The sequence below is a fragment of the Oryza glaberrima genome, chromosome 1 (assembly GCF_000147395.1).
Source record: "Oryza glaberrima chromosome 1, OglaRS2, whole genome shotgun sequence".
Classification (NCBI taxonomy): Eukaryota; Viridiplantae; Streptophyta; class Magnoliopsida; order Poales; family Poaceae; genus Oryza; species Oryza glaberrima.
This window is the reverse complement of record NC_068326.1, coordinates 77,191-92,851: the sequence shown is the minus strand read 5'-3', so window position 1 is coordinate 92,851 and position 15,661 is coordinate 77,191. Positions and strand designations below refer to the sequence as shown.

Here is a 15,661-nt window from a genome sequence, read left to right as displayed (position 1 = left end):
CAATCCCGGAAGAAAAATGCAAAAGGGCCACTGAGTACACTTACATTGATGGCAGCTTCGCGTTCGGCTGCCCCTCTCTCGCAAAGGGGGACGGGGACGTCGCTCGCCGTTGTCGGGCCGCTGACCATCAATTGGCCGACGCGGCGCTCCACGGTTGCGTTGTTCAAGCCTGTAGATCGAGACCAGAATCCGATAAGTCAGGAGGAACACGCACATAAGGGAGTCAATTTAACTAGAAGAAAAATACCCCGAGGAGAAACCCGGGTCGCGTCCTCTGGCCCAGAATAGTCAAAGGCTGGGTGGGCTCGAGCCTGGAGCAGCTGGATCCGCCTACCAATGAAGTCGGCAGCAACTTCATACCCCGACAACCCCCGTACTCGGAGGTCATCAATGGTATCGATAAAAATTGGAGGGACGGGGTCAAGGCGGGTTTGGCGGTTCAAGGTGAAATCTTGTCTGGTTGCTCCGTTGGAACAATGAAGACCGGATCCGAATCTTCTATCTGAAGATAGAACCACCTCCCCCGCCATTTGCTGCGAGATGAGGGGCACTGGAAGGGGATGTATCGCGACTTCAGGCCATCCCGAAGCCGGAAACCGACACACCCGGACACATTTTTAGGTTCCATCCAGCGCAACTCATAGTAAAAGCGGAAGAGGTCAAGAAACGGCTCTACCCCAATGTAGGCCTCACAAAGATGCGAAAAGATACTGAGGAAGGCGATGGAATTGGGGTTCAAATGGAGCAAGGAAAGACCGTAGAAATTCAAGACCAAGAGAAGAAATTTAGAAGGCGGAGGAAGAAAACCACAAAGAATATAGTCCTCGATCGCAACCATGCGACCCAGGACAGGCTAGGGTTCAGTACCTCCTGCTTCTCCCTGCATGGTCCCGCGACCGGGAAGGGCGCCATCCTACTGTAGCTTCTCCAGCGACGCGCTGGTGGAGGTAGACTTGTCAAGGTCCATTGCCGCCGGGGATCGCCGGAGAAAGGACCGAGATGAGCTAGCTAGGGTTTTTGCGGAAGCGGAGAAGACAAGGAACGCTTGGAGGCTGGAGAGTTTTTTCACAACCGGTGGACTTCAAATTGGATACCCAAAACTCCCTTAAATAGTCGCATTTCCGACGGTGCGAATTCCAAGGAAAGGAGAGAGATTGCCGCCGGAAATTTCTGGGTCCGTTACGCGTGGCAGTTTTTCGGACTTCAATTTAAATTCACTCATGACCATTGAGCTTCACTGGGTGTTGTCGATCACTTCTTATCCCTCGGTCCTCACACCGAGAACGACAACAACCTCGACATCAGAAGTCACGATCGGTTACACGAGTTTATTTAAGCAGAAGTCGGGGGCTACTGTCAGGGTTACAGGTAAGGTATACCCTCTACCCTTCGATATACGTAACACATCGATATGGTATACATACGCGTATACGGACGTTTTCGGCATACGTTAAGGAAATTCATCATGGAGTTCACAGATGGAAGGAGTCCTACTCGGACAGAACTGGGTCGTTATTGTATCGTGTCGAGTTCGATGTCTCCGAGTCCTACTTGGAGACCAGTTGACCTGCGATATAAAAGGGACCCCTGGGAGGACCTAAGGGATCAAATCTCATAGTCAGCACATCCACCACAGCCTACGGAGTTGAAGCCTACAGGAGCCAAATCGCCGGGTGATCTAGTCGAATCAACTCGACTACGATCTCATCGGTATCATCGAGTTCTGCTTTTCCTTCTGTAATCTGTGGTTTCCATCATATAATCCCATATCAACTGGATTAGGGCTATTACCTATCAAGGGGCCTGAACCAATATAATCTTTGTTTTCTGTCTGCTTGATGTCGTATTATGTAGGTCCTCGTACCAGCGTACCCCAATACCCTTTATATCCGGTTTACGGGTATCCCCCATCGACAATATTGATTCTTATAATTAATGTAAAACTATATATGTGGGTTTATAGAAACTAATGGTGAAAGATTAAAATATTTGGCTTATAACAAATCTAGAATGACAAATTAACTCGAAATAGAGGGAGTATATAGTTTAGAAATATTAGCTACATATTTTACAATTAGCCACACTAATTATTTTTGAAAGTACCATCGTCCGTATAATTATTTTTAAAGTACAATTGTAAAAAAACAAAGCTATAATTTGTATAATCCAATCGACTCAACCTGATATTACCATAGCTCCAAAATAGTATTACTGTAAATTTTTAAGCATAGTATTCCCTCCGTCTCAAAATATAATAACTTTTAACTCTCAGGATTTGTTCCAAAATATAACAACTTCTCCACCAACATTCTCTTCTCAACCAATTACAATCCTGCACCATTCACTTTTCCCACATACCTCCTATACTCATCCAATCACAAGCATCCATCACTCACTTCTACATATTTTCTTAATAATCGTGTCTAACTCTAAAACTTTTTATATTCTGGGACTGAGATAGTATATGTTTTTAAGGAAATAGTAGCGATTAAGTTAGTGATGGAAACAACAATACACATACATACTGAGATGGGGCACATCGGCGCAGCCGCACTGCTCGCCCTGCCCGGGCCCCGGGGCTGGCACTGATCGATCTGGCAGCGAAACAACTTGCACCCAACCGTGGGGAAGTAATGCGACATGTGAAGAGCAAGAGAGGGAAGGGGGAGAGAAGAGTGAAACAGCTAACTGACTGCCACGCCGCTACCATGTGGACTGATCGTCACCAGATAGGAGTGAAACTTTCTTGCATTCGGCTAAAGGGTTATTTTGTCATGTTTAAAAATATAAGGGGTGTAAAGTCATCTCATATCAATAATTTAGGGATGCACGTGGGCCGGGCTGGGTCGACCCACGGTCTAACCCATGTTACCCAGGGTAATGAATTATAGGCCATGGGTCACTCGCGACCCACGCTGAGTCCTGAGTTCCTGACTTGCTGACCCACGGTGCCACTATGGGTCAACCTATTAACGATTCTCCAGGCACAGAAGACTCTATCCATCAACACATCTAAATCATCAGCAAGCATGATGCATCAAATGAGCAGCTAGAAAACATGCATCATTAAGTACTTATTATTCAAACAAAATAAGTTAATAATTTGGTAGATTTTGACACTCTTTTAGAATTACAGCTATAAATATCACTCAATATTGAACAAAGATTGGGCGACGCGGTGGAGGGGTAGAGCGCTGGAGCGGACGGGCGGAGTGTGAGGCGGCAGCGGCGCAGCTGGTGCCTGGTACTATGATGTGTAACCTAACTAGAAGGGTCAGCCCATGATGACCCATGAAATTTCATGGATAAGCCCACGAGGTTTCGACCCCATGTATCGTGGGCTGGGTCGCTGGGTACATGGGTTAACCCGGCCCACGTGCATCCCTGTACATACATAGTTGAGGAGGGTATATCTATCTTTTTGCGATAGTTGATGGGGTAAATCGGATTGAACATTTTTAATCTACTTTTTTTTTATCAATGGCAACACATGATCCTCCCTTTGCTTTTTTACGACGTTCGTCATTTTTAGATGGATGTAGTATTTTCTACAACTACTTGTATAAGTAATGTAATTGTTTTATCAATTAAGTTGTAATACATACCTTCTTTTAGAGAGAGGTCAGAGACCCAGCTTATATTGAAAGCCCAAACGGGGGGAGCGCTGGGTAAAAACTCACTCACAAAGTTTATAGCACATAGTGGGTACTGTCTCAGACATTCAGAGGGTGTTTAGATCAGAAGTGTAAAGTTTTGGCATGTCACATCGAATATTATATAGGGTGTCGTATGGGGTGTTCGGACACTGATAAAAAAACTAATTACAGAATCCATAAGTAAACCGCGAGATGAATTTATTAAGCCTAATTAATCCATCATTAGCAAATATTTACTGTAGCCACATTATCAAATCATGGAGCAATTAGGATTAAAAGATTCGTCTTGTAAATTAGTCGTAATTTGGTAATTAGTTATTTTTTAACCTATATTTAATACTTTATACAGTGTTCAAACGTTCGATATGACAGAATGAAAAATTTGAGGGATCTAAACAGGGCCTGAGAATAAAACTCAGGTTTCTAAGTACCAGCTCTGAAACAAAGAACAGAAGCAGGAACTCAGTCTGAGATAGAGATAGGCAGATAGCTAATACTTGTACATAATAGGAGCAACAATTAACGAGAGAACGGGTGGGCAGCTTCCCAATCCCATCTCAATAAGCCCGTGAACCCGCAACGGCGGGCAATCTGTTTGACATATGTATGTCGGCCAGTTTGTTTGTACCTGTCACATGCAGCGTAACTACAGGGCCACTGCATCTTCAAACGGCACAACACAACAAACTTCGCCGGAGTACATACATAATCGATTCGGCTGTCGCCACCACATCCATATGCAAGGCTAGAACAACATTGCTCCCTAAAGGAAGAGGCAGTGGGGAAGTATTTTTATGAGTTCATCTCGTGTTGTTTCTTACGTACCATTTAAATAGTTACTCTCTCTGTCAATAAATATAAGGGATTTTAGTTGATTATGGCGTATTCTAATATTATGAATCTGGACAGTGAATATGTTCAGATTCATAGTACTAGAATACGTCTCATCCACTCAAAATTCCTTATATTTTAGGACAGATATAGTATAAAAAATAAATAAGATATATTATACTAGAATTAATAACATAAAATACATCACTCTATAATAGTTTATCTATACAGATCTATTCTATTAGAATGTGTCATATCTACGTAAAATCCCTTATACTATGGGATAAAGAGAGTATTTACTTAATACAGAAATCGTGATTTTTATTAAGCGAGAAGGTAGAAACATCGACAGTAGCACTTGGCAGTGGGTGACACGAGCAGGTGGTGAGTGGCGCCAAATGAAGACAGCGCATGCAGCTGTACTAGTGAAGTGATCGATCCACCGCCATCTTTTATTTTCTTTTTCTCTAGCTTGTTGTACTTGGTACTCCACACCACTAGCTAGTAATGTGGCCGCTCTCTCCTCACCGACGGCATCTCCAGCAGCACGGGCATTCCGGCGCCATGGGTCGGCGGCTGTTGCTGCTCTTCCTAATGCTGGCACAGGCACCCAATTCCAATGGGGATTCCAAGATAAAGAACGTGGTGGTGTTGGCGCTGGAGAACCGGTCGTTCGACCACATGCTGGGGTGGATGCAGCGGCTGCTGGGCCTCCCCATCGACGGCCTCACCGGCGCAGAGTGCAACCCGGCTCCAGGACCAGGTCCAGCCGACTCCCTCCTCCACTGCGTCTCCCCCGACGCCGACCTCGTCGTCCCCGACGACCCCGCCCACGCCTTCGAGGACGTCCTCGAGCAGCTGCTGGGGTTCCGACCCAATGACTCTGCTGGCGCCGCCGCCTCCCCCTCAGACATGTCGGGCTTCGTCCGCAGCGCCGTCTCCGTGAGCGCGCTCCTGACCGACGCCGTCATGCGGGGGTTCACCCCGTCGCGGCTCCCGGCCTTCTCCGCGCTGGCCTCCTCCTTCGCGGTGTTCGACCGCTGGTTCTCCTCCATCCCGGGGCCCACGCAGCCCAACCGGCTGTTCCTCTACTCCGCCACCTCCCACGGCGCCGTCGCCCACGACAAGTGGAACCTCCTCCGCGGCTACCCGCAGCGCACCATCTTCGACTCCCTCGCCGCCGACGCCCTCGACTACCGGGTCTACTTCAAGACCATCCCCACCACCCTCTTCTACCGCCGCCTCCGCACCGTCGCCAACGCCGCCCGCGGCACCTTCCGCCGCTACGACGCCGCCTTCCGCGACCACGCCCGCAGGGGCCTCCTCCCGGCGCTCTCCGTCATCGAGCCACGCTACTTCGACCTCACCGGCACGCCCGCCGACGACGACCACCCGGCGCACGACGTCGCCAACGGCCAGAGGCTGGTCAAGGACGTCTACGAGGCGCTGCGGGCGGGCCCGCAGTGGAACCACACGCTGCTCATCATCACCTACGACGAGCACGGCGGCTTCTACGACCACGTCCCGCCGCCCAACGTCGGCGTCCCCAGCCCCGACGCCATCCGTGGCCCGCTGCCCTTCTTCTTCAGGTTCGACCGCCTCGGCGTCAGGGTGCCCACCATCATGGTGTCGCCGTGGATCAGGAAAGGGACGGTGGTGGGGAGGCCGCCGGGAGGGCCAACGCCCACGTCCGAGTACGAGCACTCCTCCATCCCGGCCACCATCAAGAAGATATTCAACCTCAGCTCCGACTTCCTCACCAGGAGGGATGCGTGGGCGGGCACCTTCGAGCACCTCTTCACGGACCTGGACGAGCCAAGGACGGACTGCCCGGAGACATTGCCGGAGATCCCGCCGCCATCTTCCTCGTCGTCGTCGACCAAGAAAGAAGACGGAGGATGGCTGTCGGACTTCCAGCGCGAGCTGGTGCAGCTGGCGGCCTTCCTCAACGGCGACTACATGCTGTCAAGCTTCGCACAGGAGTACGAGTCGAGAATGACGATGACGGTGAAGCAGGCGGATGCGTATGTGAGGCGAGCCGTCAAAAGTTTCCTGGAGGCCAGCAAGCGGGCCAAACGCTTAGGTGCAAACGACTCCGCCATTGTAACCATGAGACCATCCCTCACTACTGCAACCACCTGCTGCCCTTAGTTACCTACTGTAGTACACTAAACTAGTCTCTTTATTAATTTAATTAATTACCTACCTTAGCTAATCCAATCCCCTACCCATATACTTACTACTGGAGTACTCCATTAGTTTAATTACTGTATATCGATGATCATATATATATCACACAGATTTTCAGCCCGGAGAGGGACCGAGGGATGGGTGGCCTTTGCTCATGTTTCTTTTTTATGAAAGATTACTTAATGAATACTACACATCCCTTATATTTTATGTCTGGGCCTGCTATCTGGTGCCTTGGAGGATACGAAGCTGTCCTTGAGATTGTTGTCCCTATACCATACGTACCTAAGTTGCATTTGGATATGCCGTCCAGCGCCGGCCTCAACAATTTCTTACTCCACGATTTAGTACTAGCAGGCGTACTTGTCAGGGCAGGCCGGCCATTTGATTCATGCATCTATCGATCGTCCAGGTCCAGCAATAAGCATATACTTGTAGATGATTTGTTCTTCTTGCACCTGTACTTGTAGCAGCCAGCACAGCATATATACCAGAGTGAAGTGAAGTGAAAGTGCAGTGCACACTGCTCAGCAACAGCTAGTAGCCTACAAGGAATTAGTAAGCCTGAGAAGAAGAAGATGGGGTCTGGTGATTGGGGTCCAGTGCTGATCGCGTTGGTCTTGTTCGTGCTGCTGACGCCGGGATTGCTGTGCCAGATCCCCGGGAGCAACGGCCGCGTCGCCGAGTTCCACAGCATGCGCACCAGCGTCGCCTCCATCTTCGTCCACGCCCTCCTCTTCTTCGCCTTCTGCGCCATCTTCATGGTCGCCGTCGGCCTCCACCTCTACGCCGGCTAGCCTAGCCCTCCCTTCTTTCTCTTTCATTCATTCATACATATTCACTCCTCTATATATTACGCTTTGCATGTTTGCTGCTACTACTACTTACTAGTTATATTGTACTTCTACAAAAAGAAACAAAAAACACAGCGGAATTCCCTCAAAACTGTGTATATAGATAGTATCATTCTACTATTTCACTGGACTGGTGGTAATAATAAATATTTAATATATCTAGTACGCCACGCACATGGTCCTTCCATTTTCTGTCAAACAAAGGATGCACATGACATGCTGTTCCTCCAAAAACAGACCACCCACCCTCTACAACACATTAACCAAGTAGGAGTATTGCACTGCACTACACAAAAATTAACCAGGTAAGCTCGATAGATCAGACAGGACACATCCTCCCCTGTTTATCTTCTCCTGCTAGGTGAATCAGGTGATGGAGACGACGCCATCCTCTCTTCAACATATTGTGCAAATTTCACCCTTGGTCCCTGAGTCAGTCACAGACAAACAAATGAATTCCCACTGCTACTACTTTTAGTTAAAGCGAATATTGCTGATTATCGGTAGAGCAGGTAGCTACAGTACTCACAGGGATCCTGCAATGTGAGTTCAGCTCCATCAACATCTGCCTACGACGCTCTCTGGCCACCACCTCCACCTGTGACGCCCGCTGGCAGGCTGTTTGCTTTGTCTCCTGCTGCAACTCAACCAAAGTGTTTTTTTGTCAATTTCAGGATTCTCTCAATTTCATATTTCAATCAACATACTTCAAGCAGTGAAAGTGTCCATCAGTAATATGCAGGAAGAACTGACAGAGCCAGAGACAACCTAATTACGATAGCATAAATTTTGGTCCTGGTGAGAAATGATAAATTATGGCATCAAACGCGTTCTGCCATTCATGTCTACTGAACATATGCATGTATTCTGATACATATACGTTCACTGCACAAAGCAATCCCTACCAACTTCTTCTACTTATATATTTGGACAAGATAGTAATACAAGGCATCATCGATCTAAACAAGAAATTCCACGTATGTACGAGAAGATATCCCCATTTTGTTTGTGTTCTCTCAAAAAGGATTGCTAAAAGTTTATCACATTCTACCACCCCATGTTTTGATATGTACAGAGCCTGATCTTGACTCTCAAGTGCTTAAATTTGATGAAGTTGCACGATTAATGTAAAAGACAAGCAGGAAAATAAGATGATAGCATTTCTTTCCCTTGGAAAAGGGTACTATAAAATTTGATCATTGTAAGGACAAGAAAATAGAAGTGAAGTGCCAGTGATCACACTTACTTGGCCAGCAGATTTCTCCATGAGATTCCTAAGACTTGACACCTCCTTTAGTAAGTTATCTATTATATCATCTGCCTCTTGCATCTGCTTCCTAGAGAACTCAAAAGCTCGGTCAGCACGTAAACGGAATGTGCTGCAGTCCAAGCACATGCAGATTCCCTTACACCCCCTTGTATGTCTCTTAAGTATTCCTTTCTTTGGAGATAGTTTCTTAGGGGAAAGGCCTCGTTTTTCCAAACAAGGGGAACCTCTTTGCCGTACTGGGCTGACTTTGCTTGACATTGGCTCAATGTGCACAACAGAAACGGAACTGGAGGTTTCTTCCACTGTTAAGGGTGTGCCAGTGGAACAATGATCAGACGTGCACAGAACACCAGCAGGCGTTTCCTTCACTGAGTAGGGCACACCAGTAGCACAAGGGTCCAAAGGAATGCATGTCATCTCCACATCAAGCAACGGTTCATCTAGAGAAGCCATAGAATCACATTGCTCTAGTGCATTGTGGGAATTCACTGATGGTATTACAACCTTGGTAGGACCACCAAAACAAACATCAGAAGTTCCCAACTCTGGGCTTTGGCATTGATGTACCTCATCACCTTCAGCATTATCTTTTACTGACAACTCCTCTGTAGCATGCAGTAGAGGCTGCTCTTTGGCAAGAGATCCACCCTTGCAGGAGGCTAGAGGGTCGTCATCACCATCTGAAGTCACTGCTTGTTTTTGTGTGGCCTTCTGCATTTCAGCTGTGCCTTCTGGAGGAGAAGCTTTTGAAACAAAAGTCTGAAGCTGTCTGCCATCAAGAACAGAATTTCCGTCTGGAACTGATTTCCTCTCTTCTAATACTGCTTCAACTCCTGCTTTGTTGCTTTCTTCAGAGAAGTCTTCTGAGGCAGCAGGCTGATGCTGTCCAGCAGGCAGGACATCATTCCATTTCAATGTGCACTCACCCTTGTCTGAAGATAGAAGGTGTGCATCTGAAGCTAGCACTCTTTCCTGTGTGAGATTTTGCCCTTCAACTGTACTGACTTGTAGTTCTAGATGAGCGGCTTCAGAAACAGCAGGCTGAAGCAGCCTTCCACCAAGAGGATGAATCCTGTCTGATTTTGATTCGTTTTCTTCTACTAATCTTTCGACTTGAGCTGTTTTGCATTCCTCAGCAGAGTCTCCTGACATAACAAAGTGATGCTGTCCAGTGGTCAAGATAAGATTCTCATCCGTTGAAGATTGCTTTTCTTGTACGAGTCTTGGAATTTTGGTCCTGTGACCTTCCTGAGAAGTGATCTCTGAGAAAGTAGACAGTAGCACATGATGAGATAAATTGGCGATGTGATACCCTGAACTAAGTAGACAGTTGCGTCATGTGAGAATGCATCTGATCGTACCGTTCTCCGTAACAAATGGCAGCATCCTCTTGTAGCTAAATGAGCTGGGGTGGTGAACAAACCTGGACCTCTGACACCGGGAAAGGCACTGAAACATACATGCATACATTTTTAATACAGGGTTATTTTGAAGAGAAGAGGAGATGGGAATAGATCTGGCTGAATATAGCATAACAAGGGAGACCAAAAGGAGACATCAAAGACAGTACTCACCATCTTGGTGCTTGAAAGATGAGAAGAGGAAATGTTGATTTCTTCCTTGGTGGTGCTGATAGAGCAATGCACAGGATCAGGTTGAGCTTCAGATTCAGATTCGGCATATGCATCAATCTTGGAGTTGTCCTTGCCACTAGGGCATTCTGATTCTGAATCACACGAACGCAAGGGAAGGGAAGGGAATGGGGTAAGAAGAAACAAGGGCCATTTAATTTAGTTGGGAGGAGGAGAATGGTGTTTGTTGTAGTACTACCTTGGTTGGTGTTGGTCAGTTGGTTGAGGAAAGGCAGTAAGCGGCGGTAGCCGAAGGAGGCCGGGGCGTGCACGAGCTTCGACCGCTGGACGACCTAATCCGCCCCGCCCGGATAAAACACATATGAGATGAGATGAGATGAGATGGCCACCAACACCAAGCTAAGCTAGAACGAATTTTATTGTGCGTCTGAGATGAAGATGAAGATGAAGGGAGTCGGGAAGACTTACCGGCTTTCGCTCCCGGCCGTCTTGGGCCTCCGGCGGCGTCGTCTCTGCAGATCCAGATTTGGCAGCAGCGCCGGCCGGGTCGGGGGAGGAGTCGTCAAGGGGCGCGGAGGTGAGCGGGACGACACGGCGGAGACGGAGGTCCTTCACGGCGGCGCCGCCATCTAGGAGGAGATGGCGGAGTAGCTCAGCGTGGCGGCGAGAGGTCAGGTGCTGTGTGGGCATGGCCTCTCTCTCTCTCTCTCTCTCAGAGTTTGCAGTCTGAATGGATTCGCGGGCGGGAGGGAGGGAGAAGAAGCGGCGCGGGCGGGGATTTTGGCGCCAAATCTGGTTCGCTTGGCGCCAAAACAAGCAAGGGTCGCGCCCAAAAGCCGCCCACGAGCTGACTGAGGCTTTTATATGGGCCGTTCCATCACAAAGCCTAGTCCAGCCCAGACCAGCTATGACATTTGGCTTTCCGTTTTTGCTACAGATAAAAGAAAATGTATTAATGTGTTACCCATTCTTTTGCTATAGGAAATATTCATATTATTCTAATTTTTTATGTGACTATCCATTTAGATTTAATCTCTTTTAATATTATAAGAAGATTAGGGGTTAACTTGCAAAATTTACAATGCGAGTGGGGGCGGTGACAGATTCACCAAAACCACCACTCCCTTCTTTTTAAGAAGTATAAAAACACTGACCAAATTTCGTGATGCCATCTATACCTTCTATATATCCAAGCTTGTAACAACACCTATAATTTATTAAATTCAACAAATCAACATGCAAATATATCTAATCATCACACCTCACATTATTTCCACAATATTTCAACATATCTATTCATTGTTTGTATAATACTCAATATATATTCATCCATATATTCCATCTGCTTTTCCATCACAAAAGCAGGGTATCATTTAGTTGATATAAAAATGATACCAGATTTGTGAAAAATTTTAATCAGTGACCACTTGTAAAATGTTCACTCATTTTTTTTAAGAAAATACCAACTGTGAAAACCACATTCTCACCGGTTACCACCAGCCACAAGTGTCAGAATGGATTCTAGTATAGACTAGAAGATGTAGACTGGTGCACATTATTTACTCACCTCCAACTATTGAGTGGACCACCCCTTGATTCATTCACAACTACTAGAGGCAGGCAGTCTCCCAGTCCCTCCCAGCCTTTCATTGCTAAGTGAAAATGACATCAACTATCTTTTGTTATTACTACGATTTTGTCACCAATTCATCGTTCAGTCTAGTCCAATCCCTGATACTCAAGGCACAACACACAAATAGTAGATGGTCAAAATTGAAGATACACCTTAGCTTTGCTTATTTTGACAAGTTGCTCATATGATATCATATCCCATATTTACACTAGAGCACACAAGGAAACGCAGAGCCTCCTACGCAAATATACACATCATACTTGGTCACTTCATCGTTCATTCATAGCTTGGGTTGGGTATACAGTATACTGACACAAATACCCCCATACGGGCTTCTAACTATGCCACCACTAGAATGGCCACTAATATCTATAGTAGAGGAGTGCTTAGCATTCCTTGTGCATAGGGTTGCCGCATCATCTTTTGTAGGAGTAAATACAAAATGCACAGCTTAATACCAGCACAGCACATCCTTCTAACCTTGCACTTGTTAACAGCTTATGATAATTTAGCTGATGCAAAAGATATACCACTAGGGTTACACTTTGGAAGCATTACGATCACAGTTACTCAGAGGATGATGTTTCGGTTCTTCTTCGCATCCGAGCTCCCCAGGAGAGGTTCTCCTCTGAATCCTTCGTCATGCTCCTCCTCTTCAGCTCCTCAATTTGGTCTCCCCAAGTTCTCCTCCAGCCAGACTTGTCTTCCTGATCCTATGGTTTTGAGTCACACGGGTGGCAAGTTAGCATGGAAAAAACAGCATATGAAACAATGGTTTGACAATCCAAATGGAAATTACCAACTTGCGGATCAACATCATGAACCGAGTGAAAGTAGAAATCAGCTAACAGAATAGCCAAACAAGCAAAGCTTCTCCCAGTTTCAACCTTACACGGAAGACACGACCTCTCTAACTTATGTCCTGGATAAGTTTAACTATGAGGCACACGAAAAGGACTTCTTTTTTTCAATTTTGTTTGTAAGTATAATTGTTCATTCACTATTCATCACCTACATGCATATAATTTGCATCAGGGTGAATTTTGCATCCCTATATGCATCACGCAAGAGATAATGCCTATGTATGTAGTATTTCCTTATTTGTATGTATGGCACTGCTAGTGCCTGAACAAAAGGTAAATCTCTACTCGCATCCTACATAGAGTTATGATGAATTGATCCAGCGAACTTGAGCAATAATATATATATATATATGAAGCCAAAATCTGTACAAATACACAAGCACATGCAGGCGCAATATTGAGTTATGTGCTGCAGACGACGGTGATACAAGAAAGATAGAAGGAATTGCAATCAAGTATTGAATTGGATGGGGGAGAAGATGGAGCAGACATATTAAGTCAGGCTGCTGGATCAAACATCATGTAAGGCTGGGGCTTGTGTGTTAGAAACTGAATGGGCTTGTGTTGAAGGTTGGGGACAAATTCAAATCAAAATCACTAGAGAGGAGAGGAGAGGAGACGAAACGTACTTGGTAGTAGTAGGGGGCGACGCGGCGGGAGGAGGAGAAGGCAAGCCGGCAGACGCCGCGCGCGAGGGCGCGGTCGTAGGTGGCCCGGCGGCTGGGGTCGGAGAGCGTCTCGTAGGCCTCCTGCACCTCGATGAAGCGGCGGGTGTTCTCGGCGGCGACGTCGGGCGGCGAGACGTCCGGATGGTACTTGCGCGCCATCCGCCTGTAGGCCGCGCGGACCTCGTCGAGGGTGCCCTCCGACGAGATCCCGAGTAGGTCGTACAACGTGGGCTGCTCCGCCGTGCGCAGGGTGCCCAAGTCCGGGCGAAGGCCACGCGCCGTCTGCAGCGGCGGGCGGGGGACGCGGCCAGGGCGCAGGAAGGCAACGCGGGCGGAGGCAGGGGCGGCGGCGGCGGCGGAGGTGGGGGAGGCGGCGAGATGGGGCATGGCTCTTCTCTTCTCTCTATGCTTTCACTTTCGCTTCGCTTCCACCGGTGCCCGTGCTTTGCTTCTTCCTCTCTCTCTCTCTCTCTCTCTCTCTCTCTCTCCTTTTTTTTGGGTTCTTGTTGGGTTTGTTTTTCTTTTGCAACAGCTCTGCCAATGGCGCACCCATTGCTGGCTGCAAAAAAATACGAAAAGAAAATAAATAAATAGACTATACCCTGAATAAAAACAAACTGTTACTGCTGCTGCTGTAAACTTCATCAATTTGGATCGATAGCTCACATGTGAGATTGAGATAATATGGAGTAGGGAGGATGTCGACAAGCTGCTCTCTTCTCACAATGATTAGTTCTTTACCATGTGGTGCTTCGCTTCTGATGCTATTGAATCGAGATTGATACGAACCATCTATTGCCCCAAAACCTGATTAATTATTTCATGATTCTCCTCGTGGCTATCTCAGACAACAAGGGAAACAATAACAAGAAGATATCACTTCTAACTTGACAATTCCACCCCCTAATCTCGACACTTTGACGAGAGAAATATCAAGAAGCAACACGCATATTGTGCCATGAAATGCAGGTTTCACCCTAACCCTAGAAACAGGTGTTGATGAAGGCACCCTTGGGCTAGTATGGATACCATCAAGGGCAGTAGTGGTGGTGGCCAAGTCACATATACCCGTGCAGAGGAGAAGATTGATAGTATACATACACCACTCAAGATTTTGTAGTGTTAAGTGAATATATTAAGTTAGTCTTAGTCTAGTTTAAAACCATTGGAGGAATGGGAATAGGGGTCCCCGTCCTCCGGAGTCGTCAGGGCACCCAAAGATATATGTTATAACATGAGATGTACAAGATCTACATATTCAAGAAGTACAAGATCAACATCTTCAAGAGGTGTATAAGATCTACACATCCAAGATCTCAAGAAGAACATCAAGATCTACATTTTCAATATGCTGAGGCGGCAGACAACTGCTTCGAGCCACTCTGACGTAGGTGATCACTATAAACTCATTCATCAATGACATCTTCAAGAAACTCATCCAAAGTACCATGGAAACCTATGAAGAAACATGGAGAGAGGTCACCGAGGGCCCAAGGAAACTGAGTTCCCTGGGCATGGAAACAAGTTCCGGATAGACGACTGCCCCGAGGAGCGAGGGCTACCCTGGGGTGCAGTATAGGGTTTAGGGGCTCCAAGCTGGGCTCCGAGCACACCCCACTGCCCTAAGCTCACTTTGGGGTTTTCTCCGCCTCTCTAGATGGACCTAGGGGCTTAACTCCAATCCAACATCATGATTTCTGTTGTAGGAGGGAGCCGTTTGGAGAACAGCTCATCCACCTACATCTCAGTGACGTAACGCTGCATGCAGCCTCCCGCATGCCCACGTCTGCCAGAGGAATAGAAGGGGCATGAAGTGTCGCGCCCACATCACTCTAGCACATTCAACCTTGCCACCTCGCAAGGGCCGACTGGTGGGCCCCATGGTGAATGGGTAGAGATCACCTGGCTCCTACGCTAAGTGTCAACTGGAGAGCAAAGTTGTAACATCCAACCAGCTTGTTGTAGGGGACATCAACAAGTCCAAGCATACCCAACTCTTTGGCACGGAGCCCGCTTCTATATTTTTGTTGGCGCTATGGACTTTCCTTAGTCTATAAAAGGAGGATCCTTGTTAACGGATAAATGGTTTGACTCCTTGGAGATT

The 15,661-nt window shown here is 47.1% G+C and overlaps 3 protein-coding genes across 4 annotated transcripts; 1 reads left to right on the top strand and 2 right to left on the bottom strand.

Moving 5' to 3' along the window:
- Window positions 1-4,958: 4,958 nt before the first annotated feature.
- Window positions 4,959-6,797, top strand: LOC127778757 (non-specific phospholipase C6-like). Its single transcript, XM_052305381.1, has one exon. It carries the CDS (start codon window positions 4,995-4,997, stop codon window positions 6,636-6,638), a length of 1,644 nt encoding a protein of 547 aa, XP_052161341.1. The 5' UTR covers window positions 4,959-4,994; the 3' UTR covers window positions 6,639-6,797.
- Window positions 6,798-7,521: 724 nt separating this feature from the next.
- LOC127778742 (uncharacterized) lies at window positions 7,522-11,144 on the bottom strand. 2 transcript variants are annotated; one of them, XM_052305370.1, is made up of 7 exons: window positions 10,862-11,144; window positions 10,632-10,725; window positions 10,376-10,527; window positions 10,163-10,250; window positions 8,778-10,063; window positions 8,061-8,165; window positions 7,522-7,959 (listed from the first exon to the last, which is right to left on the bottom strand). In XM_052305370.1, exons 1-7 carry the CDS (start codon window positions 11,081-11,083, stop codon window positions 7,876-7,878), a joined length of 2,031 nt encoding a protein of 676 aa, XP_052161330.1. In that variant the 5' UTR covers window positions 11,084-11,144; the 3' UTR covers window positions 7,522-7,875. The 2 variants fall into 2 exon arrangements, with proteins under 2 accessions (XP_052161330.1, XP_052161325.1); XM_052305365.1 differs by having other exon boundaries at window positions 7,523-7,959; window positions 8,061-8,168; window positions 10,862-11,143.
- A 1,014-nt stretch (window positions 11,145-12,158) lies between these two features.
- LOC127778767 (chaperone protein dnaJ 20, chloroplastic-like) lies at window positions 12,159-14,102 on the bottom strand. Its single transcript, XM_052305389.1, has 2 exons — window positions 13,519-14,102; window positions 12,159-12,739 (listed from the first exon to the last, which is right to left on the bottom strand). Exons 1-2 carry the CDS (start codon window positions 13,942-13,944, stop codon window positions 12,593-12,595), a joined length of 573 nt encoding a protein of 190 aa, XP_052161349.1. The 5' UTR covers window positions 13,945-14,102; the 3' UTR covers window positions 12,159-12,592.
- Between the last annotated feature and the right edge of the window lie 1,559 nt (window positions 14,103-15,661).